The following is a 25295-nucleotide window of genomic DNA, read 5'->3' on the forward strand; positions in this document are numbered from 1 at the left end:
AGCTTCTTGGCCCCTGAGGAACCCGAGGTCATCAGAGGTTTAGGGAACATCTGTCCAGCCTGTTCATTTCACAAATGAGATGGAGGCCTTTTGGGGGATGGAGTCAGATTAGTTTGATCCCTCCTCAGCTGTCTCCTAGCCCCCCTTCCTCTGTTTATGGCTAGCTCTGAATCCAAAGCCCCAAACTGAGGTATTTTTATCCAGTTTCTAGTTGACAAGCTAGGTACCCCAGGGTCAGACAAAGCTGTTTGGACCTCAGTGTCCCCAGTGCAAAAATGTGAGTTTTGGGGTGTTTGTCTACCAAGATTTCTCTGAAGTTCTTTAGCTGTGTGTGGCAGGAGACCTCTGAGTGGCTTGCACTATGTCTTCTTTGGGCAGGGGGCTGGAACTTAGGGTCAATGGAAGGAACACTGGCACGAGACCCCACGTCACCTGCGCTGTGCCTTGGAGGCCACCCCACAGGAGTAACTGGGCTCTGAGCTTCTGCTCCCTAGAGCTCCATCCTAAGGGACTTTTCACAAAGAATTGCCCCCCTTAAGACTGCCACTTTCTGTTACCAATGAAAATGCTGCTTGAGCAGCCTCCAGGGAGGGACAAAGAGGGACCCTCATTTTCCCCAGTTTCCCAAGCATCCACAGTGATTAAGTCTCAAGGAGCCAGGGGACACCTGCCTACAAGCAAGTGAGCTGCTCAGCTGGCTCCATGTGGAAATGGTCCTCTCCTACGTGATGTGGGCAGGGTCTCCAGGTCTTGGGAAGGGTTGCTGTGCCCAGAATGTTCTGCCAGGCACATCCATTTCTAAAATAAATCCTTCATTCTATAGGGTTAAACATTGCAATTTTATGAAATGCAGACTTTCCCTAAGCAATTAGGGTGGTTGCAATTCCCACCCTTTCTTCGGCATCAGGCCCCTGGGAGCTTGTTAAAGGGCCAGTGCCCTGTTGTGCACCCTGACTGATATCATAAGTCCAGAAAGCCCAGGTTCCAAGTGTTTAATGGGCTCCCTGGGGATTTTGATGCAGATTTCCTGAGACTGCTTCTGAGAAATGCTCTGTTGGCATCTTTGGCTTAATGGGCCAGATTACTTATTCTCTCCTCCACCACCACTGCCATATGAAATGTGTAAGTGCAGGTTTGAAAGCATCTGGGGTGAAGGGAGTGGAGGTTTCTGATACTAAGCGGTAAACAGTAAACTTTCCTGGCTAGATCTGTGTACCAACAGATGGGCGTGACTTCTAACAAGCTTTTGTGTCCCTGGAGGTCAGAGACAAGATCCCTAGATATCTGTCCCTGGTTTGTTGTCCATAACTTCACAGCCACTTCCCTGACCTTAGTTTTTCCACCTGTAAAATAAAGGGGTTGAAAATAAGCTGAAGCCCTGGAGTTAGAGTGGAAGTCAGAACTGGGTTTGTATTCCAGCTGTGTGATTTGGGCAAATTAGGAAACATCTCTGAGCCAGTTTTACCATCTATGAAGTAGGACTGTAAAATGGAGGCTTGGCTGTTATTGTTAATGAGAAAATTAAAGAAATCAGTGCTTGAAACATAGTGGGTGTTCGTGTTAGGAATTATTTTAATATTAATATTATTTCTCAGGATCCTCTCAGCCCTTCCAGAGTCCATGCCTTTGGGGAACATTCGAGCTATAAAGTGAAGTGGTAGAAGACATCTGTGTCCACACCATCCCCCAGTAGCTGGGTAACTCTGGCAGGTTACTTCACCCCTCTGAACCTTGTTTGGCTCATCTGTAAAACGGGGACAATAATAGCAACTGTTGCAGTGAAATTGTTTTGAGAACTTGGTGAGCTGATCCAGGGACACACTAAGTCCAGTCTCTGGCACTTGGCTTGTTCTTGTGCTTTGTGTACATGCTCAGTCGTGTTCGACTCTTTGAGACCCCATCCCATGGATTGTAGTCTGCTAGGCTCCTCTGTCCATGGGCTTATCCAGGCAAGAAAACTGGAGTGGGTTGCCATTTCCTCCTCCAGTGGATCTTCCTCACCCAGGGATCGAACCCCGATCTCCTTCGTCTCCCACATGGGCAGGAGGATTCTTTACCCCTGAGCCACCTGGGAAGCGGCTCTATAAATGTCAGCTATTGTTACGATGCATAACCCGGGAGGTTTTTTTCTTCTTGGGAGGTAAAGACTGGCTGCATATAGGCTCCAGATGAGGGTGGGAACGTGGACGTCCCCGCTGCTCGCCGGCCCTCCTCTATCCCCGCCCCGGAGCCGGCGGATTCGCTTTCGGTTGGGCAGCTGAGGTTCCGGGGATGGTGACTTTGGAGCTAGCGGTAGATGTCGCTGTCCAGAGTGCCCATCTGTGACCTCCAGTGGCTCTCACTAGCAACACCTACCCGCCCTCGTCCCTTATGTCCTAAAGCGAGAGAAATGCCGTGAGGAGGCAAATATGTTGCGATCCGATGTGGAGACCAAAGTTGTTTTGTTTTTTTCGCTCCCACCTTTAATTGAAAGGAAACGGCGTGGCGCAGCATCAGCCGACTCGGGCCCTGGGATCACTTTGGCGCCCAGGCAGGGCCCACCCCTCTCTCAGCCCCGCCCCCCCGCACCCGTGGTTGGCTGAGTGGGGAGTGGGCGTGGCTGGAGCCGGCGTTAGGACCCGGCGGAGCGCCGCGGACGTCACGGAGCAGCGCCCGGCCGCGGGTTGAGCGGGAGGCGGGCGGGAGTAATCTGGTCGGTGGTCTCCCTCGCGGGGGCCGGGCCCCCAGCCGGGAATCGAGGCCGGAGTCGGTACGAGGAGAGAGGGGAGGGGCGGGATTCTCGCAGAGGAGGAATCCAGCCTCGCAGGGGGTGAAGTCTTAATTCCAGCCTAGTTTCGCTTTCCGCGTGTCCAGCTTTACGTTCCTGACCCTGCGCATCCAGTTGTTCCCTCTGCGGCCGCTGCCGTGCCCTTTCATGCGGGCACAACTCTGGCCTTTTCTAGCTCCACGAGACTGCAGGCCGAAGCGGCCAGTGCACGGAAGCTGATCGCAGGCGTTAGGCTGCCTCCCAGCTCTAACACCTGTGTGGGGCGGGCGAGGCGGGGGGAGGGACTCTTTCCCAGCTGCTCTGCTTCTGTGAGAAGGGACGGGCAGTCCTGCCCGGGTTCCCTCCCAGGTCGAGGGGCGGGGCAGTGGGAGTGGGCGGGCCCTGCGGCTGCCGGGGCCTCTGGAACTAGCTCCCGCTTCTGCCCCACCCCCCAGGTGTCGGGAAGGATGACCACGCTCACGCGACAGGACCTCAACTTTGGTCAAGGTAGGGAGGCTGGACCTGCGGACCCCGGGTAGGGGGCGAGGGAGGGCCAGGGCTGGCGGGCTTCCCCCTCGACGAGCGCACCGGGTTCTGCCCGTCTCTCAGTGGTGGCCGATGTGCTCTGCGAGTTCCTGGAGGTGGCGGTGCACCTGATCCTCTACGTGCGTGAGGTCTACCCGGTGGGCATCTTCCAGAAGCGTAAGAAGTACAATGTGCCTGTCCAGGTGAGTCCCCACAGCCAGGTTGGGTGCACTGGGTCACCTCCAAATCACAGAGCGGATGGAGAGGGGATTTTCAACTCTCTTCCACCTTCAGGCTCAGCGCCCTCATTCCCCAGCGGCCTGACTTTGCCTTCTTGTTCAGAAGCAGCTAATAGCTCCACAGCCTCCCATCCCTCACTGCCATGGCATCTCCTTCCCTCCTCTCTGAACTGGGAATTCCCCTTGCCAGAAGTTAGGGACCAGGTCCTCTAATTAGAGTCCCCCCCACCCTTCCCCCCATCTTTGATTTTTAAAGGTCTCCCGAAACTGATGAATGGTTGGTTTGGAGGGGATTCCTATAATCTCAGGCACCTTCTCTCTACCTTTATTTACCCTAATTGTAACAGTTTGTTTTAGGTTAAAAGGCAGAGGAAGCAGTAAATACATGTGACTACATCAGCAGCCTCTAGAAGTTCTTGCCCCTTAGAAAGCACTCAGTAAATATTAGAACAAATGACTGAACACTGGAAGGTGGTGGAAGCTTAAAAGATATGGGTGGGGGGTGGGGGGTGGGAAACAAAAAACAAGCAAAAAGATATACAGGGAAAATGAAAAAAAAGAATCAGCACTTACTGAGTACGCACTGTGTACCATGCTTCCCTGGTAGCTCAGTGGTAAAGAATCCACCTGCCAATGCAGGAGATCCGGGTTTGATCCCTGGGTTTGGAAGATCCCTGGAGAAGGAAATGGCAACCCACTCCAATATTCTTGCTTGGAGAAGTCCATGGATAGAGGAGCCTGGTGGGCTCCAGCCAATGAGGTCGCAAGAGTCAGACCCAACTTGAGAACTAAACAACAACACTGTGTACTAGGTACTTGTCTCACTTAATCCTCCTTTTTCTTTTTAAATGAGATCTTCCACAGATGAAGTAAGGAAAGGCAGAGGAGTTAAGCCTGAGGCCACTCAGGTCCTTAGTTCCAGATTCTTAATGTTTGAAAATGGATTAAATTCCTGGATCCCTTCTCTGGAAAAATGCCTGTATGCTCAAATCCCCACAATTTTTTAGAGACATCTCAGACTCTGGAGGAGCTCAGTGGCCCCGCATTAGAAACTCCTAATACTGTATTAAATGCTAATGTTGGGACTGAATTCTTAGGATCTTCTAACTTCTTCAGTTCTTAGCCTCATGATGGGAAGTCTGTCTCCTGGTGGGGAGCCCTAGGGAACAGCTGGTCTTTTCTCCAAAGGCAGGCAGGGCCTTGGGCAGCTGGAGAGGGTGTCAGGGGTCCCCCCATCAGTGCTGCAACCTCACCAGCCGTCGTGGGGGTTGTGTCTAGATGTCCTGTCATCCGGAGCTGAACCAGTATATCCAGGACACATTGCACTGCGTCAAGCCGCTCCTGGAAAAGGTGAGAACACCAGGCCCCCAGCCTACGTTGCCTCCCGTGCCCCTCCATGCTCCAGGATGGGGCAATGCTGGGACCATGTGGTGTCCACATGACTAATAACACCCAGAAGCCTATTCCCTGCTCTCTGGAGACCACCCTTGCCCAGGGACAGGCCCCAGGGCATGTGGGTATGCTCAAGGCATGCTGGGCCTGGAGCCTTGGTTCGTGGAATTTGCTGAGTGGGGCCTGCCTTGAGGGTTTTGGGTCCTTTCCCCATGTTCCTTTCTCTCCCTCTGCCCCAAGTTCTGTCTGGGCTTGGCCCCTCAGGGCTTCCTCCCTCTATCTGTTCTGCTCCCTGAGACATCCTAGCATTACAATGGGACCCAGCATCCTTTCCTCTCCGTGGGTACCACTGGGGTGCCTGCTCAACTTCTCAAACCTCTTTCTGGGATCCCAGGGACTCTGCGCCTGGAATCTGAGCAGGACTGCGAGTGTCTTTCCCAACCTTCCCTGGGCAGGGAGCAGGTGGCAGGGAGGGGAGTGAGCAGGGGAGACAGGAGGCAGGGACCCAGCTCTGGAGGAGGGGGATCTTGTCCTTGCAGAATGATGTGGAGAAAGTGGTGGTGGTAATTTTGGACAAGGAGCACCGCCCAGTGGAGAAATTTGTCTTTGAAATCACCCAGCCCCCGCTGCTATCCATCAGGTGCGCTGCCTTATTCCCCATCCACAGGCTCCCTAGCAATACCCCTATCCTAACCCCTTTAAGGCAACCCCCGAATGCCTTGCTAAAGACCTGGGAGGACACGTGGTGAGGTGTGCTGCCCTAACGGGGCCTGTTAGTGGCCGAGGCACAGCTGGCCACCCAGCAGTCTCTGTGGATGTCACACAGGTTACACAGAAAACCCTGCTGTATCACAGAAAACCGTCCTGTATCACACCTGGAAAATCATGGCATTGGCAAATGGCTGGTCCCAACCTCGTTTTATAGATGCAGAAATCAATCAACTGTGTCCTGGTTCTCAGATGATCTTGACCTGGTCACCTAGAGCCAGGACACAGACCCAGTTTCCTGACTTCCCAGTCAAGCATACAGTCCATAGTCAACTAGAAGTTGACCTTGGGTGGCTGTGTTGGGCTGGTCAGCTGCCAGCTTCCTGTGGTAAGGTCAGGGCACTAGAATCTGTCCCTACTTGCTGTGTGGCCTCAAGCAAGCCCTGTCCCTTCCTGGCCTGGTGTCCTGGTTCTCAGACTGGACTGCACGTTAGAACCACCTACTAGGGTTCATTATGCTCCCCGCACCCCTCCACCCCACCCCATTCTGAGTTAATTAGCCTGGGATGGGACAAGGCTTTGGTTTTAAACTCCCCAGAGGATTTTAACCATGTGAAATCAAGTAGGCAGGCCCTCAGAAGCACCAGGCCCTCTGTACCCCCAGGGCTGCTTCCAGGGTTGATTGCCTGCCAGTGGGAGGGGAGACACCCATGTGCTGGGAGACCCTCCTCCTCTCTCCTTCCCAGCTCCGACTCCCTGCTATCTCACGTGGAGCAGCTGCTCCGAGCCTTCATCCTGAAGATCAGTGTGTGTGATGCTGTTCTGGACCACAACCCCCCAGGTGTGCTCTTCCCCACCCCTTCTTCCCTGGGCATTTCCATGGCTCAGTGTTGGCCTGTGTCCTTGGGTCCCTACTTGGCTGCACCAAGCCGCCTCTCTTCCTTCCTGCCTTTTAGAACCCCTCTTAAGAACCCTCCTACTCTAGGAGGCCTCCCTGATTGACTCCACCTGGGGGTTAAGTCTCCCTGTTGAGTGTCTTGTCTGAGCACTGGGTTCACACTCTGCTCTGTGGGGTTGCTGTGCCAGTTAGGCTGTGTGGGAAAAGGCTGTGTCCAGTGGCAGGTATGGGGTGGCCCAGGCTTGACCGAACTTGGCCTCTTTAGGCTGTACCTTCACCGTCTTAGTGCACACGAGAGAAGCTGCCACTCGCAACATGGAGAAGATCCAGGTCATCAAGGTGAGATGGGACTGGTGTAGCAGGGTGGGCAGGAGATAGTTGGGAGGTGCTGAGAATCAAGAGTTCTGTTCGAGCAGGGGTGTTGCCCCAGCAGGGCACTCATCACACTGCTTATGGCAGTGCTGGCATCAGTAGCTCTCCTGCATCAGCTCTGAGGTCATCACCTTGTCAGTGCCCTACCTGGGCACTCAGCGCTGAGAGGAGGGTGAGGCACCCGCTCAGTGGAGGGGAGCCTTGATCCAGTTTCTGAACTGGTGTTTGGGGCATGTTGAGTCACTGGGGCTCCCAGGCCAGCTCAGATCTACAGACTACGCCTTTCTGGTGGGGGAACTTGGGATTCTGCACAACGGCAATTCCCTGATGGCTCTGATGCTTCCTGATGTCTGAGGATGCCATTCTGGAAGGGGAGAGGGGAGCAAAGTGAAGGTGGGCAGCGGGCCCCCTGCCACCCTTCCCTTGGTCCCCTCCGCAGGACTTCCCCTGGATCCTGGCAGACGAGCAGGATGTCCACATGCACGACCCCCGACTGATACCTCTAAAGACCATGACATCAGACATCTTAAAGGTGAGCCGCTTGGGGCCCCTGTGCTGAGGCCTGCCAGGTGGCTTGTGGACAAAGGCTCAGGGGAAATGACAGGGCATGCCTGGCATAAGGCTCCCAATCCCCTCTTCTTTTAACCCCTGGCAGTGACCCCACAGCCCCACCCTGGGCGGAGACCCCGTGGGTTCCCTAGAAGTGGTGCCCTGGTTGTCCGTCTGACCATAGTGTCTATTCCTGTCCATCAGATGCAGCTCTACGTAGAAGAGCGGGCGCATAAAAGCAGCTGAGGGTGCACCTGCCCTCCCCCGTACCCCCCAGGAAAGCCACGACTGTCAGACTTTGGGGGCCCAGCCTTGGGCCGTGCTGCAGGGCCACCCTGATTCCAAGTGCTCTTATTGTCTCTGTGTATGGACAACCCCTGCCTCCAGCCCTGGGTTGCTCAGGCCTGGTTGCCTTCGTGGAGGAATCGCTCCCTTCTCCGCCCAGGAGGACAGGGAAGAGTGCTGGGACCTCAGTTTCTCAGCCTTCTGGGATTCGGCCGGCCGGGATTCTGTCTGTCTCAAATGCTGTGCTGTGAGTTGTTTCAATAAAGAGCCCCCAGGGCTGAACTGGGCTGTCACTACCTGGAAGGAAGGGGCTGCTTCTCTGCCCAAGTGCCAAGGACCTTGTAGCCCCACCCCTGGCCCCAGTCCCAGGCGAGTTTTGCTGAAAACATTTATTACAACAAAAAAGTCAGAGCTACCTGACAGTAAGTTCGCAAGCTGGGTTTGCCGCAGGTCAGAGCGGGGGCTGCCCCCTACAGGCTCAGCTCTTGCCTGCAGGGGACCTTTGGCACTCGACTGGCCCAGGCAGAGGACGGATGGATGGCTGTCAGAGGACAGTCAGATGGCTTGTGGAGATGGAGTGCGGAGGGCAGGTGGGGTGCCTCCTCTGGCCTCTGCAAGGTCTAGGGCTGCGCCACGGCAGGGGGCGGGTTCCTGGTCACCCTGTGGCTGATGACGACGCTGCTGTTGGTGACGCGGGGCCCATACCAGCCTGCCCAGAACTGGGTGTCCTTGCCCCCATGCTGAAAGAGGATGTGGCGGACACCTGGAGGGTAATCCGAGAAGGTGTGGGAAACCTGGAGGGAGGGGAGAGAGAGCAATCACTAGGACTGGAGCTGGAGAAGGGAAGGGTGGAGCCAGGTCCTGCAAGGGAGGGCCTCCAGCCCAGAAGGCAGGAGCTCCAGGCAGTGGACTGGGGCATCCCAGGCCCTGCGGCTGCTCCTGATTTCCTGCCATCCTGGCCTTGGGAGAAGTAGGTGGCGAGGGGCAAGCAGGTGAGGCCTCACCTCTGTCCACTTGGCATCATTCCACTGGTGGATGGTCACGGGCGGGGGCTCGAAGGAGGCCAGGACGAGGTAGTCGGCTGAGGTCAGCTGTACTCGGATGTGGTAGGTGCAGCCACAGTCTGCTCTGGCGGCAAACCTGTGGGAGGGCGGGGCTCAGGACAGGGCACCCCAAGACAGAGGCGGCCCTGGAAGCAAGCAGGCAGCAGGCCCATAAATTGGGGCTCCGAGTTTCATTGCCCTGCTCTGCTCATGAGGCCCAGGTGGCTGCAGTGCTCCGTGTGCCCCTGGGGGTATAGTCTGCTCTGGGCCTCAATGAGCCCATCTGAGAAAAGGGGCAATAACCTTCTTGGGTGTTCCAGTGGAGATTTCAACGTAATCTTTTTTTTTTTCCAACATAACGCTTTTTTCAACCTAAAAAGCGACAGGCTCTTTACAAAGATAAAGGCCTGGGCTGTCAGATGTGTGTCACCTGTACATTTTCATGGAGGTTTGGGAGGGAGGGCCTGTGTGATGGGGGCTGGCACAGAACTCAGCCTCTGGGCAGTCCCACTGTACCCTCTGAAACCTCCGTAGCTCTGCACACCTCAAACCCCACCCTCCGCCCTCAGAGTGTTGGGCCTGGCTGGCACCGGGGCTCAGCTTCTGCCCTGAGCCAGGCCAGGGCAGAGCCTGTGCCCACCCTATCTGGGCACAGAGTAGGAGCCTGGGATAGAGTCGTGGGATGAACAGTTAAAGGGGCAGGGGTGGCAGACAGGCAAGGAGGCATGTGAGTATCTGTGAGGTCCAAGGAGGCTGGGTTCTGCTATCTTTTGCTCCCGTGCCTGTTTGTGACAATTCATCTGTAGGCCTCAGTCTCCCCATCTGTAAACTGGGGTTAACATCTGCTGGTGCAGGGCGGTGGTGGTAGTGGGAGGCAGGTGCTCAATGAGTAAGTGCTGGCTCTATCAGCAGGAAGGAGGGCAACCCATTCCCCAAGATACTGCTGGGTTCCACGGGCACTCCCTACAGGGGATCTCAGGAAGAGAAGAGGGAGGGCTGCAGAGTGTGGGACTCGGGGTGGGGGGGGCACTCACCAGTCCTTAACCACGATGTCCGGCCGGAACTTGTCCAGTAGCTCCTCCCAGTAGCCCTCGGCTTTGAGGTCTATCAGCTGGGACTTGAGACACATGCTGGGGAGCAGAGGGAAAGGCATGCATTTGCAGGCATGGCCTGGACCCAGCGGGGTAGTTTAAGGGGCCCAGGAGTCCCCGCTCGATCACTGCGGGCCAGTCACTGCTGCTGTGGACTCTGGCTCCTGCTTCCTGGCAGCCCTGTGGGGAACATGCGGGGAGCCTGACCCACTTGTGTTGGGCTGCATCCACCCCAGTCCTTAGGCCCAGTCTCCTAGCACCCTAAGGAGGGCACCTGTAAACTCAGGTCCCTAGACTGGGGACAGGCTGTACTGCCTCTGACTTAGCCTCCCCACCCAAATGGGCTCCCTGCCTCCTTAAACTGCTCTCCACCCCTGCTGCCTCTTAACGTGGCCACTGAGTTGACTCCTGCTCTAGGTAGCAGTAGACTGTGAGCTGGTTTTGGGAACCCCCTCCCTGGAGCTTCATAGGCAGGCCCTCACTTAGGCCTTGGGATTTGGCAGAAGGTGTCTGGACCCTCCTCCCTCCACACAGCTTCTCGGCTCAGTTTATCTTACTCATAGGACGTGACAAAGTATTTCTTGACTTTGGAGTCAGGAAAGTCTATGCCATGTGCTCCAGGGAGGCTCTCCACCTTCCACTGGTCCCCTCCGTTGGAGTCAATTTTCCAGGATCTCATATCCTCTAGGAAAAACAGAAGCCCGAGTGAGATCCCTTGTGTGAATGCTCAGCCTGGCCCTCTCCACTTGGTCTTGGGAGGCGGGGCAGGGGTTGGGGAGGCTCAGATCTCAAGGCATGCCCCCCATGCCACTTTGAAGCCACTCTGCAAAGACCCACCCCCCACTGCTCCACATTCTGACCTGAGCCTATCGCATCAGCTCTGATCCGGGACCCTCCCCTCCCACTTTCCAACTTTTTCTGACTGGCTAAATTCCTAATGTGAAGCTGGGGGCAAAAAAAAAGAAAAAGTATAAGCAGAAATTCTAAACCAAACTTTCCTCACTTCCATATTGCTGGAGGGGCTCTGGGAAATACCCAAGTTTCAGTTCTCAAACCACTGAATGATGCAGGGCCCGAGAGGGTAATTCTCTTCTGAACGGTTAGTATGAGTTCATCCCACCTCAGACCACTTTCTGGCAGTCCCCCCAGTGTCGACGTCTGGGAGGTCAGCTATGTAACTGAGATCCGAGGCGGTCTGCTGGTGGGTGGTGGGAACCTGCTGCCCTGGGCAGGAGGGAGGACTGAGGGGCCGGGCATCCTCTGGGTTGGTGCCGTGTAGTAACCCTGTATTTGTGGACAGGTTCCCCACCAGGTTGGCAGAGTAGATTTGGAGGCATAAGTCTATCCTTTCTGTCTCCCCTGAAACAAGTTGATTCCTCTCCAGGCTTTCCAGAACAATCACCAGGGGAGCTTTTCAAAATCACTCCTTTGTTCCCTCTACTAGGAGCCCACATCTATTTCCCAGGTTCCCTGGGGGCTCCCCAGCAGAGAACCAGAAGAATTCAGAAATCCAGGAGCTGGGCTACTGCCCAGGCAGGCCCACAGGGAGAGCTGAGCAAGGCTGGGTGGCCGTCTCTGCAGGGTTTGATGAGCCAAGCTGGTGGCCTGGACCTGCTGGGCAGCTTCTGAGCAGAATTTGGGGCAGGCCAGGAGACTGAGTGGGGCCTATATGGGGCCTGGCTATTAGTAGTCAGGACCAGACTCCAGAAGCTGGGCAGTTCTAGATCTTTGGGCAAGACACTCATCTTGGGGGGTCTCGTACTCCCCACCTATAAAATGGAGCCTACCTTTCTTCTTTGGCTAACCTGCATGACACTCATGAGAACAGAGAGAGAAAACAAGCATGAAAAAGGTCCTAAGTGTACAGACTAGGCCTCTTGATCAGTTGCTGCTACATCCCAGCAGGAAGCATGATGCCTGATGTGAAATGAAGGTGCTAACGAAGGGAGAAAAAATAAACAAACCCTGGCAAATATAAGAGAACATAGGCAAAACTGGAGCCTCAAACCATGTGATTGTAGTCACCTCTCAAATTCCTCATTTTCCTCCTCTGTATCATGAGGTGACAGGAGGATAATGACTCAGACCAGGCACAGAGCCAGCTTGCACATAGCCCTTAGATAGCAAAGACTGAACTAGATGGGAAGGGGGGCAGGGTGTATGCTCATTCATTCAACCAATGTGTCCTGAGCACTTGCTATGTGGACACGGGCTGCCAAGTGGCAAGATCTGTCAGGCCCCGGGAACTTGAAATTTGTAGCAGAGGGAAAAAAAAAACCCAAGAAACTGAGTAATTCTAGGTTATGACTAGTGCAATGAAGGAAGGAAATGGGGCGATGTGACATGAGGGGGGCACTGTTTTCAGATGCAGGATCAGGGCATATCTCTGAACTGAGATCTGATGGATGAGAAGGACCAAGGAAGAGTGACAGGTTTTGGGGCAGGGGGGTGGGGGACAGTGAGGGAATAGTCCAGGTAGTGTGGGAACAGCAAGTGCAAAGGTCCTGAGGTTCAGGAAAGGGAGGGAGGCAGCCCCCGCTCACCTTCAGCACACGGGTTGCGCAGCAGGTTCCTGCGGAGACTGCACAGAAAGTAGAAGACCTTCCAGTCGGCCACAGGCTGGTCCCAGTCCTCGGTGACGTAGCCCTCCCGCAGGCACTTGCGCTTCCAGAGGGACACGAGGTCAATGAGGTCGCGCCAGAGGCAGCACACGGGGCGGCAGTTCTGCAGCAGCTGGCGGGCGGGCACGTGCGTGAACACCTCCAGCAGGATGTTCTCAGGCAGCTGGTTGATGCTGACCAGGGCCATGGCTGCGGGGGATGAGGTGTACACACAGGCCTGTAGGACGCAACAGTGGTCATGAGCTCCGACCAGGAAGGCGGACCCCACAGATCCCCAGGGACCCGGGCCAGGGAACATCTGAGCCCCCTTCTAGTACATGGTGGCCTTCCCAGGTGGCTCAGTGGTAAAAAAACCCACCTGCCAATGCAGGAAATGCAGGAGACATGGGTTTGGGTCAGGAAGATCCCCCAGAGAAGGAAATGGCAACCCACTCCAATATTCTTGCCTGGGAAATCCTGGGGATGGAGGAGTCTGTTGGGCTACAGTCTATGGGGTTGCAAAGAGTCCGACGCGACTGAGCGACTGAGTACACACATTAGTATACAGTGAAGTGAAGTGACATCGCTCAGTCGTGTCCGACTCTTTGCGACCCCATGGACTGTAGCCTACCAGGATCCTCAGTCCATGGGATTCTCCAGGTAAGAGTACTAGAGTGGGTTGCCATTTCCTTCTCCAGGGGATCTTCCTGACCCAGGGATCAAACCCGGGTCTCCCACATTGTAGGCATATGCTTTACTATCTGAGCTACCAGGGAAGCCCCTAGTATACAGTAGACCTTCACAATAAAGGGGTCACATGTTATGCGCGTTTGAAAGAGTACAATAATAATATTGATAAAGTCTTCAGGGACTAATTTTTTAAGAGGCTCCATCCCCCCATTAAAAATTAATGGCTTCATTTTTAGTTGGTGGGCCTGGTGAACTGTAAGATTTTGCGAAGACCATGCTGATGTCTATAAGCTGTGCAAAAGCTTGCAGTGATATCATTTTAATGCTGTGAATTCACTGTTAGAAAAAATCTTTATTGCATCCACAGACTAGCTCACAACTTAAGTGATGGGCTAGTCCCAAGATAACAAACTTCCTCTCCCCAAATTGTTCACTTTAGCTTGGAAAACCAATGTGATAAAATATCCCCCAGAGGAGTTCCCCCCAACCCCTCGCCCCACAACCCTGACAGTTCTGACTTGGACTTCAGGTCACTCTGAAATGCCCAGAAACTGAAAAGCAGATTGAGGGTGAAGATGCAAGATTGCTTGTGTTTCAGCTGTGGCCTGCAATGACTATCTGGGAAGATTGTTGTCTAGTTGCTAAGTCATGTCCAGCTCTTTGTGACCCCATGGATTGCAGCACACCAGGCTTCCCTGTCCCGGGAAGGTAGTCCCCCCACCACCCCAAATGGAGGTAGTAGCTGTCCTGACCTCAAAAGGGCTGGGAGGACTGAGTAGGTACAAGTAAAGCATCGAGCACAAGGCTGGTTGAGAAGTGCTCCACAGCATCATTAACTCTTTTGTCCTTGTTTAGTTGCTTAGTCATGTCTGACTCTCTTTTGTGACCCCGTGGACTGTAGCCCGCCAGGTTCTTCTGTCCATGGGATTCTCCATGCAAGAATATTGGAGTGGGTAGCCATTTCCTTCTCCAGAGGATCTTTCCGACCCAAGAACTGAACCCAGATCTCCTACACTGCAGATTCTTTATCAATGAGTCACCAAGGGGAGTCCTGAATTGCACAGGGTTTTGGGAAAATTAGAGTGGTGTCACCACCTTGGCCTGAATCTTGCCTGGGGGGATCCTGGTTATCCAGCTGTCTAAGGGGATTCCCTCAGGGGGTGGGGGTGAGGTGGGCCTGTACCCACTATCACTCAGGGCCTTATCTGCTTATGGGTGGGGGAGGGAATAGTCTCCTCCCACATGCAGGGACACTGGGGAGATTTCTCATTTTCCATGGTGACTTTGGCCAAAAAAGCAGTTGTTAACCTAAAACAATAAAACAGCCAGATATTTTACCAGCAGAAGAGATTTATTTCGGAGTGGCAAAGAACTGCTTCCTTGGTGGCTTGGATGGTAAACAATTTGCCTGCAATGTGGGAGACCCAAGTTCGATCCCTTGGTTGGGAAGATCCCCTGGAGGAGGGCATGGCAACCTACTCCAGTATTCTTGCCTGGAACAGTCCACGGACAGAGGAGCCTGGTGGGCTACAGTCCATGGAGTCACAAAGAGTCTGACACAACTGAGACTAACACTGGCAAAGAATTGCAATTTGGGACATACAACTGGTGAACCACTTGTAAATCTTCTGAAGGAGAAAGTGAAAGTGAAAGTCCGTCAGTCGTGTCAGACTGTGACCTCATGGACTATACAGTCCATGGAATTCTCCAGGCCAGAATACTGGAGTGGATAGCCGTTCCCTTCTCCAGGGCACCGTCCCAACCCAGAACCCAGATCTCCTGCATTGCAGGCGGATTCTTCACCAGCTGAGCCACAAGGGAAGCCCAAGCAAAGGAGAGGGAATTCTTCTATAGAAGAGATATGGAAGTTGGGAGGGATAGTTATAAAGCTTGCTCAAGGAAACTGGGAGTTCCAAATATGGTGACTTTTCAATGACTGAGTTGTGACAGTCTCCCATTGGCTAAGCTGTTGCCAGGAAAGGAGAAAAATTTTCTTCCTTCTGCTGGCACTAGTAGTGTTACTTCCTGCTGGAGATCTGTATTGATGCTTCCTGTTGGGATGTGTATCGACTGTCAAGTACTCCCCTTTCTGTCCTCCCCAGTCCATTTTAGTAAGGTTTCCCTTGATTAATTTTCACATTTCTCCCTTTGGATCAAGATCTTTCTCCAAGGCATCCCTGATCAAGACTCAGGGTTTTTTGTTTTTTTAACTAGCGTTGAATCACCTTTTGTCCCTGGATGCCACCAAGGACCCTTCCTGAGTGTCTTGTCGTATGTCAGAGGGAAAGTGCACATATTGGACACCCATTGTGGTCACATTTAAGTATCAAGGCAGGGTGGGCAGGAGGAGATCTCTCAGGAATTTCCCATCTAAAAGTCTGTATCTTAAAAGACTGAATACAGCAATTTGTTGCTAAGTCGCTTCAGTTGTGTCCAACTCTTGTGACCCTATGGACTGTAGCCCACAAGGCTCCTCTGTCCATGGGATTCTCCTGGCAAGAATACTAGAGTGGGTTGCCCTGCCCTCCTCCAGGGGATCCTCCCCACCCAGGGATTGAACCCGAATCTCTTTTGTCTCCTGCATTGGCAGGCGGTTGTTTACCATGAGTGCCAAATGGGAAGCAAAGTCATGCTCAAAACTGAAGGAATTAACAAGAACTTTGGAATGACACAGTGTAGGAATAAACACGGAGTAATTAGACAATATTGTTATCTCCAAAGAAACTCTTTGGAATCAAATGTTTCATCAGTGATACAGATTTTAAGTTGCAAATGCAGAGACTGAATTTGGCTAAGAATCCAGGGTCAGTTTTATAGTCTAGATGAAAGACAGCCACATCTGTGAATACTGAACCCTCTAACAGGCCTTGTCTAGACATCTGGGGCAAGCTGCCTCATTGGATGTCATCTGCTTCAATTCCAGGAAATCTTTACCTTCAGGTCACCAGATGGTGTGCAGGTCCAGTCAGGGTCTGGTGCTTTCTTTAGATGCGTTACATGAATCCAAGAGTCTGTTCTCTGGAGTTTGGCAGCACAAGGGGAGGTTAGCAGCAGTTGGGGCCTTTCCAGGGAGGCTGAAGAGAGTCCTTCTTGAGGTGTCTTCTCCAATAGATGAAATCTCTAGATTGAAAGGTGTGATACTTAAGGTCTTCATCTCCCAAGAACACACTATGAAGAAGATTTTATAATAAAGGCTTAATTGCTTTCATTAAAAATAACAATGCTCTGGTAGAGCAATCTTCTTCATAGTAGCTCAGCTGGTAAAGAATCTGCAGGCAATGCAGGAGACCCTGGTTCGATTTCTGGGTTGGGAAGATCCCCTGAAGAAGGGATAGGCTACCCACTCCAGTATTCTTAGGCTTCCCAAGAATACTGGTGGCTCGGATGGTAAAGAATCTGCCTGCAGTGTGGGAGACCTGGGTTTGATCCCTGGGTTGGGAAGATCCCCTCAAGGAGGGCATGGCAACCCACTCCAGTATTCCAGTAGCTGATACAGATATATTTTTGTTTTTCTGAGCTCCTCGGTTAGCTCAAATGGTAAAGAATCTGCCTGCAATGCAGGAGACCTGCATTCAATCCTTGGGTCGGGAAGATCCCCTGGAGAAGGAAATGGCAACCCACTCCAGTATCCTTGCCTGGAGAATCTCATGGACAGAGGAGCCTAGTGGGCTATAGTTCATGGGGTCGCAAAGAGTCGGACACAATTGAGTGACTAACACACACAATATTAAAATATATCTCTTTTTATCAGCTGTGGGGACTTCCATAGTGACTCAGTGGTAAAGAATTCGCCTGCAATGCAGGAGATATAGAGACGGAGGATTGATCCCTGGGTTGGGAAGAACCCCTGGAGGAGGGAATGGCAACCCACTCCAGGATTCTTGCATGGAAAATCCTAAGGAGAGGAGAACCTGGCAGGCTACAGCCCAGGGGATCGCATGTTATCCCAAAGTCATAGGCTGCTCCAAAGGCATACTGACTCTCAGTATAAATATAAGCAGTTTTGCCTTTGCTAAACTTAGAAGCCTCGGTGAGAAACATATAATTCAGCCTGTAGGGTAATTAAGCCATAGGTAAAGATGTTGCAAGGAGATCAAACCAGTCAATCCTAAAGGAAATCAACCCTGAATATTCCCTGGAAGGACTGATGCTGAAGCTCCAATACTTTGGCCACCTAATGCAAAGACCCTGTTGCTGGGAAAGATTGGGGACAGGAGGAAAAGAGGGCGAGAGAGGATCAGATGGTTGGATGGCATCACCGACTCAATGGACATGTGTTTGAGCAAACTCCGGGAGACAGTGAAGGACACGGAAGCCTGGCATGTTGCAGTCCATGGGGTGGCAAAGAGTTGGACAGGATTTAGTCACTGAACAATGAACAAAGGTGTTGCTTCAACAATATCAAAAGGAGTTGTAATAGCATACACAGCACAGTCTTTACCGTTTTCTCCCTTTAAATAAGGACCATCAGTAAACCATGAAAAATCTGCATTGGTTAGAGGCATCTCCTCTAAATCAAAGAGTGACCTGTGAGGGTCAGGCACTGCTGAGGGGTTTCGTGGTAAAGGTGGGAAGAAGAGCAGCTGGGCAGAAATTAGTAAATGTGAAAGGGTTATGTGGGGAGCAGTCAGCAAAAGGATTTTATATGAGGTGAGACAACTGACTGAAAACTGTTGAGTGGATGAGAATTCTGGAGGGCTTCCACTACCTGGGGTACAAATGTGGTTGAATGGGATCCCATGGTTATCTCTTCAGTGGCCTTAACCAGAGGACAGTGGCAGGAATGGCTGAGGCATGGGTGGAGGCGGGGAGGTATTCCTGCACCACAGGGTCCAGCTGCTGGCTACAAAACCCTGCAGGTTGACGATGGTCCCCATGTTTTTGGGTGAGTGCTCTGAGGACAGTCCCTGCCTTCTCATATGCAAAGAGGAAAAAGGGAAGCTGGTGATTAGGATGTTCAAGGGCAGGTGGTCTCTAAGATTTTCTTTAAGTCTTCAAAGGCTGTATCATCTTGACCTCTCCAATTAACGGAGTCAACTTTACCAGTTTTTAATAAATCACGTAAGGGCTGAGCCATAGAGAGAAATTTGGAATCTGATTTCAACAGTAACTAGAGGGCTGGGAAAGCCTCATAACTGGTGCTTAGTTTTTGATCTGGGGAAGTTCAGGATGTCATGGAGCCCGTTATGGAGCCTATCTGGATCCAAACATAGTCCCTGTTCTAAGATCACGTGCTCTAGATATCAAAGCTGAGTTTGAGCAGAGTGCAGGTTTTCTTTGGAGACTTTATGTCTCAAAGTTTTAGCAGGTGGATGCTGTCTTCCTGTGAGGAAGTTTGAGAAGGAGAGCACAAGAGCAAGTATTTTAACAAAGCAAAATCTAAATCACTTATCATCTAAATCAGCTTTCAAGATATGTGAAAAGTAAGGACTTTTTGTGAAACCCTGGGGCATCACTGTACAGGTGTATTGTTGTCCATTCCAGGTGAAGGCAAAAAGATTATTGGTTAGTTTTATCAACTGGAGTACTGAAAAATACACTGCATAAATCAGTCGCAGTGAAAAACTTGCTTCCACAGGGAACAGATGTCAGTAGCATGTGGGGGTTAGGAACAGCTGGGTGTTGAGAGATAATAGTGTTTGATGCTTGGAGGTCCTGGACAAACCATCTTCAGCATCTCGGTTTTACCCCTTGGGTAAAATAGGGGTATTACAGGGATTATTGCAATGGATAATGAGACCATGAGCCTTGAAATCTTCTATTATGGGCTTTACACCTTGAAGGGCTTTTTTACTTATAGACTATTGATTAATTCTGGAGAGAGTTTAGAGGGATCTATTTGAATCTTAATGGGAGGTACACTGTGAATTTTGCCAGTATCAGTTTGAGATTTGGCCCTTAAGGAGGGTAGTAGTTGATTCATCAGGGACAAACAATTGGTATTTCCAGAATCAGCCCACATAGTGTCAGACACAGAACAAGTAAAAGATGTCAAAAGGTCTTTTTATTTACCTGGCTGGCTATTTTGATGGCTACTGTTAAATTCTAGAATTATTTCCTCTTTTTGGGAGGAAGAAATTCTGGTATAATACTCTTCCAAGAAGCCTTAACCTAATAATGAATGGAGCTGGAGGAGCTAAGAGAACGGGTGTGTATCTCTCAAAAGGCCCAAACAAAAGGGAAAAGGCTCGGAGACAGGAGCCTGTTGAGGGTTATTAGAAACCCCCTATCTGAACTGTATTAGTTCTCTGCAGTGGGGCTGAGCACCAAGAGTGTGGCTCTGCTCTCAGTAAGGACAGAAATTCCTTCCTAATCTGGAGAGATGTTTCTTGGAGCTAATGAACAGGGAGGATTGGGAAGAGCCCCTGCAGTTCTCGGACCCCTTTCACTGGGCATTAGGAGGACACTGGAAAGGCTGATGAGAGACTTGATGAGAAGATTGAAAACTCCTGAAATGCTTAAATTGGTAAAAAATCTTTTTTCTGATACCCTGATTCTCTGCAATACCAGAAACTAGAAGGTTTTGGATCTCTTTAGGGACCTACACTTGCTGGAGCTGAAGATTAAGAATTTTAGAGGTCTTTCTTTCTGGTGGCTCATTTAGGGAGCAAGTAAGCTGATTTACCAAATGAATATAAGAGTGGACACAGTTTCCCATTCCATCCTCATGCTTTTAACTAAAAGAAAAAGATCCCAGTTCAGTCCATTAATAAACATGGAAGTAACGGTTACCCAAGGGGACTCAACATCTGAAGGAAGTTGAATATTTCTTTAAAAATAACCTGAAATCATACAAATGCTCAGGGATTGCTTTTCTCCTCCAGAGCACCAGAAATGCTTCTAATGAGCAGTCATTGTTTAAAAACAACTGGGCATATGATGATCTTTTACTTTTATCTAGTTTGTTTCACTTTTTCTATTTCATATTCAGTGTTCCCATTTCATTTAGTTTATGTTCTCCAACTCTTTTTTTTCTGACGTTCTTTCTCAAGCCTTTATCAAGTGTAGCAGAAGAGCTTTTGTATACATATACAAATATGTATAATATATATATTTTATAAAACTTATGAATTTTTGCCTAACTAAAAAATTTATGACATTTTGATTTCACTTGTTTGACTTAGTATGAATAGAATGCTAGATTTTTAATTAAAAAATAGATACACAATAAGCAACAAAGGTTTACTGTATAGCATAGTGAACTATAGTCAATATCTTGTAACAACACATGATGGAAAATAATTTCAAAAATAATATAAGTGTATTTGTATAACTGAACCACCTTGTTGTGCACCTGAAACATTGTAAGTCAACCATACGTCAATAAAATACATACATTTAAAAAAATTAACCTTAGGTCGATTAGACTAATCATGAACAGAATCATCATCAGATTTTTGTGTGTAAGGCTGCATTTTGTTCCAATCAACAGGCTTAGGAAAAGCTACTGTCATTGCTCAGTGGAGGTTTTCAATGAGTGCTATAGCCTCTTGCCAAAAGGTAGGGGTTTGCTCTACTAAAACCCTTCCAGAATGTTCCCATGGGGAACATCCAGTGTTTACTTGACACTCACCAACAAGCACGTGGACTGATATAAATCTGAGAAACCAGACTGGCAGGTTTGAAAAACTGTATTAAAATCTCCAGCAAACCTATGGGGGATCCTCAGTTACTTTAGGAAATGCTTTAACTATGGCTCACAATTGGTCCAGGGAACATAGGTAATCTGAGATTTATTTCAATCCTCAGAAGATTAACTTTAAGGAGCATGTTCCAATAGGTTCAGAGTGAGGGAGCATCGGGAAGCCAGCATCCACAGACAAAGAAGACGGGGTAGACGAAGACCTCAGAAACTGTTTTGTCTTTAATGTTTGCTTCAGTTACTTTGAACAATTTTAAGAAAGGAAATTTGGGGGGTTCAAAAGTTTCCTACATTGGTCACTGATGTTCTAAATTACATCTGTTTCGGTTGGTCCATTTAGTTAAAAATGCTTGTAAGGAGAGACAGCAGGTTTTTTTTTAACATAAAATTGCCTCGGATCCCTGAAAAGGGAAGCACCCTCAAAACATTTTTATATAACCAGGATCCTATTTTTCAGGGCTTTTTCTCTGGAACAAAAGAATCATTCTTAAACAGCCTCCAGGCCAAATATTAGCACAGTTTCAATAGGAAAAGCCTGGTTCCAAAAGTAGTCGGGCTGGAAGCTAGCACAGTTCCACTAGAACAGTCTGACTTCAACATGGAGTGAGGCCTAAGAGCTAACCAAATACTCACAGACAAACAAAGCCTTAATAAAAAAAGGATGGCGCCTTCAAATTGATTCCAAATAAAGCCTGTGTGTTAGTTGCTCAGTTGTGTCCGACTCTGCTACCCCATGGACTGTAGCCCACCACACTCCTCTGTCCACGGGATTTTCCAGGCAAGAACACTGGAGTGGGTTGCCATTTTCTTCTCCAGGGGGTCTTCCTGACCCAGGGATCGAACCTGGGTCTCCTGCACTGCAGGCGGATGCTTTACCGTCTGAAACTACTAGGGAAGCCCCCAAATAAAGCCTGGAGAGCTTCAAAACGCAGAAAGAGCGGAGCTCGGATCCAGGAGAAAAACTTACCCTCAAACTGCCAGGTTGGCAAGAAAGTAATGAGCCCAGTGGATTCTATGAGTTGCGGCACTTGTTTGCTCAGCAGCCTTGGAGTTGTTGGAAGGTCTTCCCTGGATCTCCGTGAAACCTCTGTGGAAACCTCCGTGAAAAGTTAACCTAAAACAGTAAAATGGTCGTTTTTTACTAGCAAAACCGGTTTATTTTGGAGCAGCAAAGAACTGCAATTCAGGCTATGCAACTTCACCAAACCACTTACAAGTCCTGCTCAGTAAAGGAGAAGGGACTCTTTTCATAGAGAAGGGAAAGTTGGGTGGGGCTGTTATAAACAAAAAAATTCACTGGAAGACACTAGGAGTTGGAAGCATAATGGCTTTTCATTGGTTGAGTTGTTAGTCTCTCATTGGCTGAGCTGTTGCCAAACGAGGAGAAGATCTTTTTTGCTTTCTGTTTGCAGTAGTATTGTCACTTTCACTAGGATAAGTTCTTTTTTGCCTCCTGTTTGCAGTAGTATTGTCACTTTCTGCCAGAAATGCTCAGTATGCCTCTTGATGCTGGGATTGTACTATCAGTTTCCCTTTATTAATTTTCACACAGTTCAGTCTTCTCAACACATTCATCCCATAAAAAATGAGGGTGGGCACACTGGCACCTGCCCAGGTAGAAGCATTTTACCATTACTAGAGAAATAGATAAACAAATAAGGTACTTGTCCCCGGGTCGAGAAGATACCCTGGAGTAGGAAATGGCAACCCGCTCCAGGATTCTTGCTTGGTAAATCCCATGGACAGGAACCTGGTGGGCTACAGTCCATGGGGTCGCAAAAGAGGTGGCCATAACTTAGTGACTAAACCACCACCACCACAAGGAACTTGTTAGCTCCTGCAAGGACTCACCTTCTCTCTGCTTCCTCCTCCCTCTGGGAAGCCAGAGTCCTCCTGACCTAGCCCCTGGCCTGCGGGGCCACTCCCTAGACCTCTACCCTGGTTTCCTGGATGCAGGGAGGGAGGTGGGCCCCCGCCTGGACAAAGACTGTTGAAACTCTGGCCTCAAGCCTGGCTCCTACAGTCCCCTGGTCCCTTGGGCTGCTGCTGCTGCTAAGTTGTGTCAGTCGTGTCTGACTCTGTGCGACCCCACAGATAGCAGCCTACCAGGCTCCTCCATCCCTGGGATTCTCCGGGCAAGAACACTGGCGTGGGTTGCCATTTCCTCCTCCAGTGCATGAAAGTGAAAAGCGAAAGTGTAGTCTCTCAGTCGTGCATGACTTTTTGCGACCCCATGAACCGCAGCACGCCAGGCCTCCCTGTCCATCACCAACTCCCGGAGTTTATCCAAACTCATGTCCACTGAGTTGGTGATGCCATCCAACCATCTCATCCTCTGTCGTCCCCTTCTCCTCCCATCCTCAATCTTTCCCAGCATCGGGGTCTTTTCAAATGAGTCAGCTCTTCGCATCAGGTGGCCAAAGTATTGGAGTTTCAGCTTCAACATCAGTCCTTCCAATGAACACCCAGGACTGATCTCCTTTAGGATGGACTGGTTGGATCTCCAAGTTAGAGGTGTCTTAACCTGTGGTCCAAAGTCTGGTCCCATGTTACTGGGCTTCTCAGGTGGCTCAGACAGTGAAGAATCTGCCTGCAATGCAGGAGACCCAGGTTCCATTCCTGGGTCGGGAAGATCCCTGAAGAAGGAAATGGCAACCCATTTTAGTATTCCTGCCTGGAGAATCCCATGGACAGAGGAGATTGGTGGGCTAAAGTCCGTGGGGTTGCAAAGAGTTGGACATGACTGAGCGACTAACAACATCAGGTGGCACTAGCGGTAAAGAACCTGCCTGCCAAAGCAGGAGACATAAAAGACGCGGGTTCGATCCCTGGGCGGAGAAGATCCCCTGAGGGAGGGCATGGCAACCCACATTATTACTGGACCCCATCCCCAAAGCCTGACTGCAGCGGGGGTAGCGGGGGGTCGGGGTGGGTGGGTGAAGGTCATCCTGAGGCACTCTTAAGTGGAAACGTCTACATCAGCGCATCAGCGCTACGAAGCAGCCTCTCGCACCTACTGGGCTTCCTGCGTACCAGTCCAGAAGCCACACACTAGCCTTTTCTCCCTAGACTCTCCTAAGAACCCCCTGAGACCCTGTTACTAAGCCTATTTCCGAAAGCGAAAGCTGAGGCTTGGGTAAGTCTGGCCCCGTCCCAGGCCCGTGGGAGTGACGGTGCCCAGAGTCCCTAGACTGTCTCCTGGCCAGGGCGCTGGTCTGGAGGTGAGGTGGGAGGGGCCCCGGAAACCGAGGATGCTCCGGGACAGCCAGGCCCGGAGGCGAGCGATTCCGCGCCGCGGCGACCAGACCCCGGCGATGGGCTCCGCCCCCGCCACGCCCCTACCATGCCCGGAAGCGGCTCCCTCCGTCCCTCTCCGCCTGCCGTGGGTGTCGGTCCGCCAGTGACGGCGTCCTCGGGCTCGGTCAACGTTGGGAGAACCGGAGACCCGCAGTGCCTGACATCCAAGCCCCCTCCCACGCCTGTCACCCCCCTACCCGTCCCCCGGCTGGGCTGAGACCTGGTCGCGGGGCGGCGCGCTCCGCGGGACCGGAGCTGGGGATCGGCCTGGAGCCTGCGGCCTCCTAGACGCCGCGCGCTCTCGCCCCGCCCCGCGACTGCGTCACGCGCCGCGCTCCGGCCGCTTCCCTCTGCGCCGCTCCTGAGACCTCGCCAACCCAGCGCCGGAACCCCTTCACCCACCGTGTGCCAGGGATTCTGGGGTTCTCAGGGCCAGGGCCGCGTCGGGGGAGCTCCAGACCTCAAGCGTTCCCTTCTAGGCGGCGGGCGGCTTAGCGGCGGGGGCCGACCTTCTCTCCTCCTTCCGGGGAAGCCGGAGCCGCCTCCTGATCCAGCTCCTCCCCTCTGGGGCCACTCCTTAGACACATCTACCCGGGATCCCTGGACCCCCGGAGCGAAGTGGGTCTGGAGGGAGACTGCTGAAACTCTGGCCTTGCGCTTGGCTCCTACCATCTCTCGGGCAGCCTCAATTAACTCAAAGGTAAAATCCACTCTGTGTTTTTTTGTTAGGATTAAGTTAATTCCTTTCCCTATTCAGGGCTTCCCTTGTGGCTCAACTGGTAAAGAATCCGCCTGCAATGCAGGAGACCTGGGTTTGATCCCTGGGCTGGGACGATCCCTTGGAGAAGGGAAACGCTGGCCACTCCAGTATTCTGGTCTAGAGAATTCCATGGACTGTATAGTCCATGGGGTCGCAAAGAGTCGGACACGACTGAGCGACTTTCACTTTCTCTATTCAATAAATAATTAGCAAGCACCTACTTCAGGGGCTTCTCAGGTGGCTCAGTGGTAAAGAATCCTCCTGCCAAGCAGGAGACCCGGGTTAGATCCCTGGGTTGGGAAGATCCCCTGAAAGAGGGCATGGCAACCCACTCCAGTATTCTTGCCTGGGAAATCCCATGGACAGTGGAGCCTAGGGGCTGCAGTCCATAGCGTCTCAAAGGAGTCGGACATGACTGAGCAACTGAAGAACAACACTTCAGGTAATCACAAAGGGTC

At 51.4% G+C, this 25295-nt stretch overlaps 2 protein-coding genes across 6 annotated transcripts; one reads left to right on the forward strand and one right to left on the reverse strand.

Moving 5' to 3' along the window:
* Window positions 1-2624: 2624 nt before the first annotated feature.
* Window positions 2625-8004, forward strand: MAD2L2 (mitotic arrest deficient 2 like 2). The gene is made up of 9 exons (XM_043923425.1): window positions 2625-2749; window positions 3202-3253; window positions 3356-3474; window positions 4789-4860; window positions 5442-5542; window positions 6357-6451; window positions 6774-6847; window positions 7320-7412; window positions 7634-8004. The coding sequence occupies exons 2-9, from the start codon at window positions 3214-3216 to the stop codon at window positions 7673-7675; spliced, it is 636 nt and encodes a 211-aa protein (XP_043779360.1). The 5' UTR covers window positions 2625-2749; window positions 3202-3213; the 3' UTR covers window positions 7676-8004.
* An 87-nt stretch (window positions 8005-8091) lies between these two features.
* FBXO6 (F-box protein 6) lies at window positions 8092-24629 on the reverse strand. Of its 5 annotated transcripts, none has more exons than XM_043923417.1 (8): window positions 24480-24604; window positions 21748-21894; window positions 16073-16258; window positions 12392-12686; window positions 10406-10532; window positions 9792-9887; window positions 8719-8854; window positions 8092-8508 (listed from the first exon to the last, which is right to left on the reverse strand). In XM_043923417.1, exons 4-8 carry the CDS (start codon window positions 12654-12656, stop codon window positions 8335-8337), a joined length of 798 nt encoding a protein of 265 aa, XP_043779352.1. In that variant the 5' UTR covers window positions 12657-12686; window positions 16073-16258; window positions 21748-21894; window positions 24480-24604; the 3' UTR covers window positions 8092-8334. The 5 variants fall into 5 exon arrangements, with proteins under 5 accessions (XP_043779352.1, XP_043779351.1, XP_043779354.1 ...); XM_043923416.1 differs by lacking the exon at window positions 24480-24604 and adding an exon at window positions 24298-24390; XM_043923419.1 differs by lacking the exon at window positions 24480-24604 and adding an exon at window positions 24123-24262.
* Between the last annotated feature and the right edge of the window lie 666 nt (window positions 24630-25295).

The sequence above is a fragment of the Cervus elaphus genome, chromosome 14, assembly GCF_910594005.1.
Source record: "Cervus elaphus chromosome 14, mCerEla1.1, whole genome shotgun sequence".
NCBI classification, from domain to species: domain Eukaryota; kingdom Metazoa; phylum Chordata; class Mammalia; order Artiodactyla; family Cervidae; genus Cervus; species Cervus elaphus.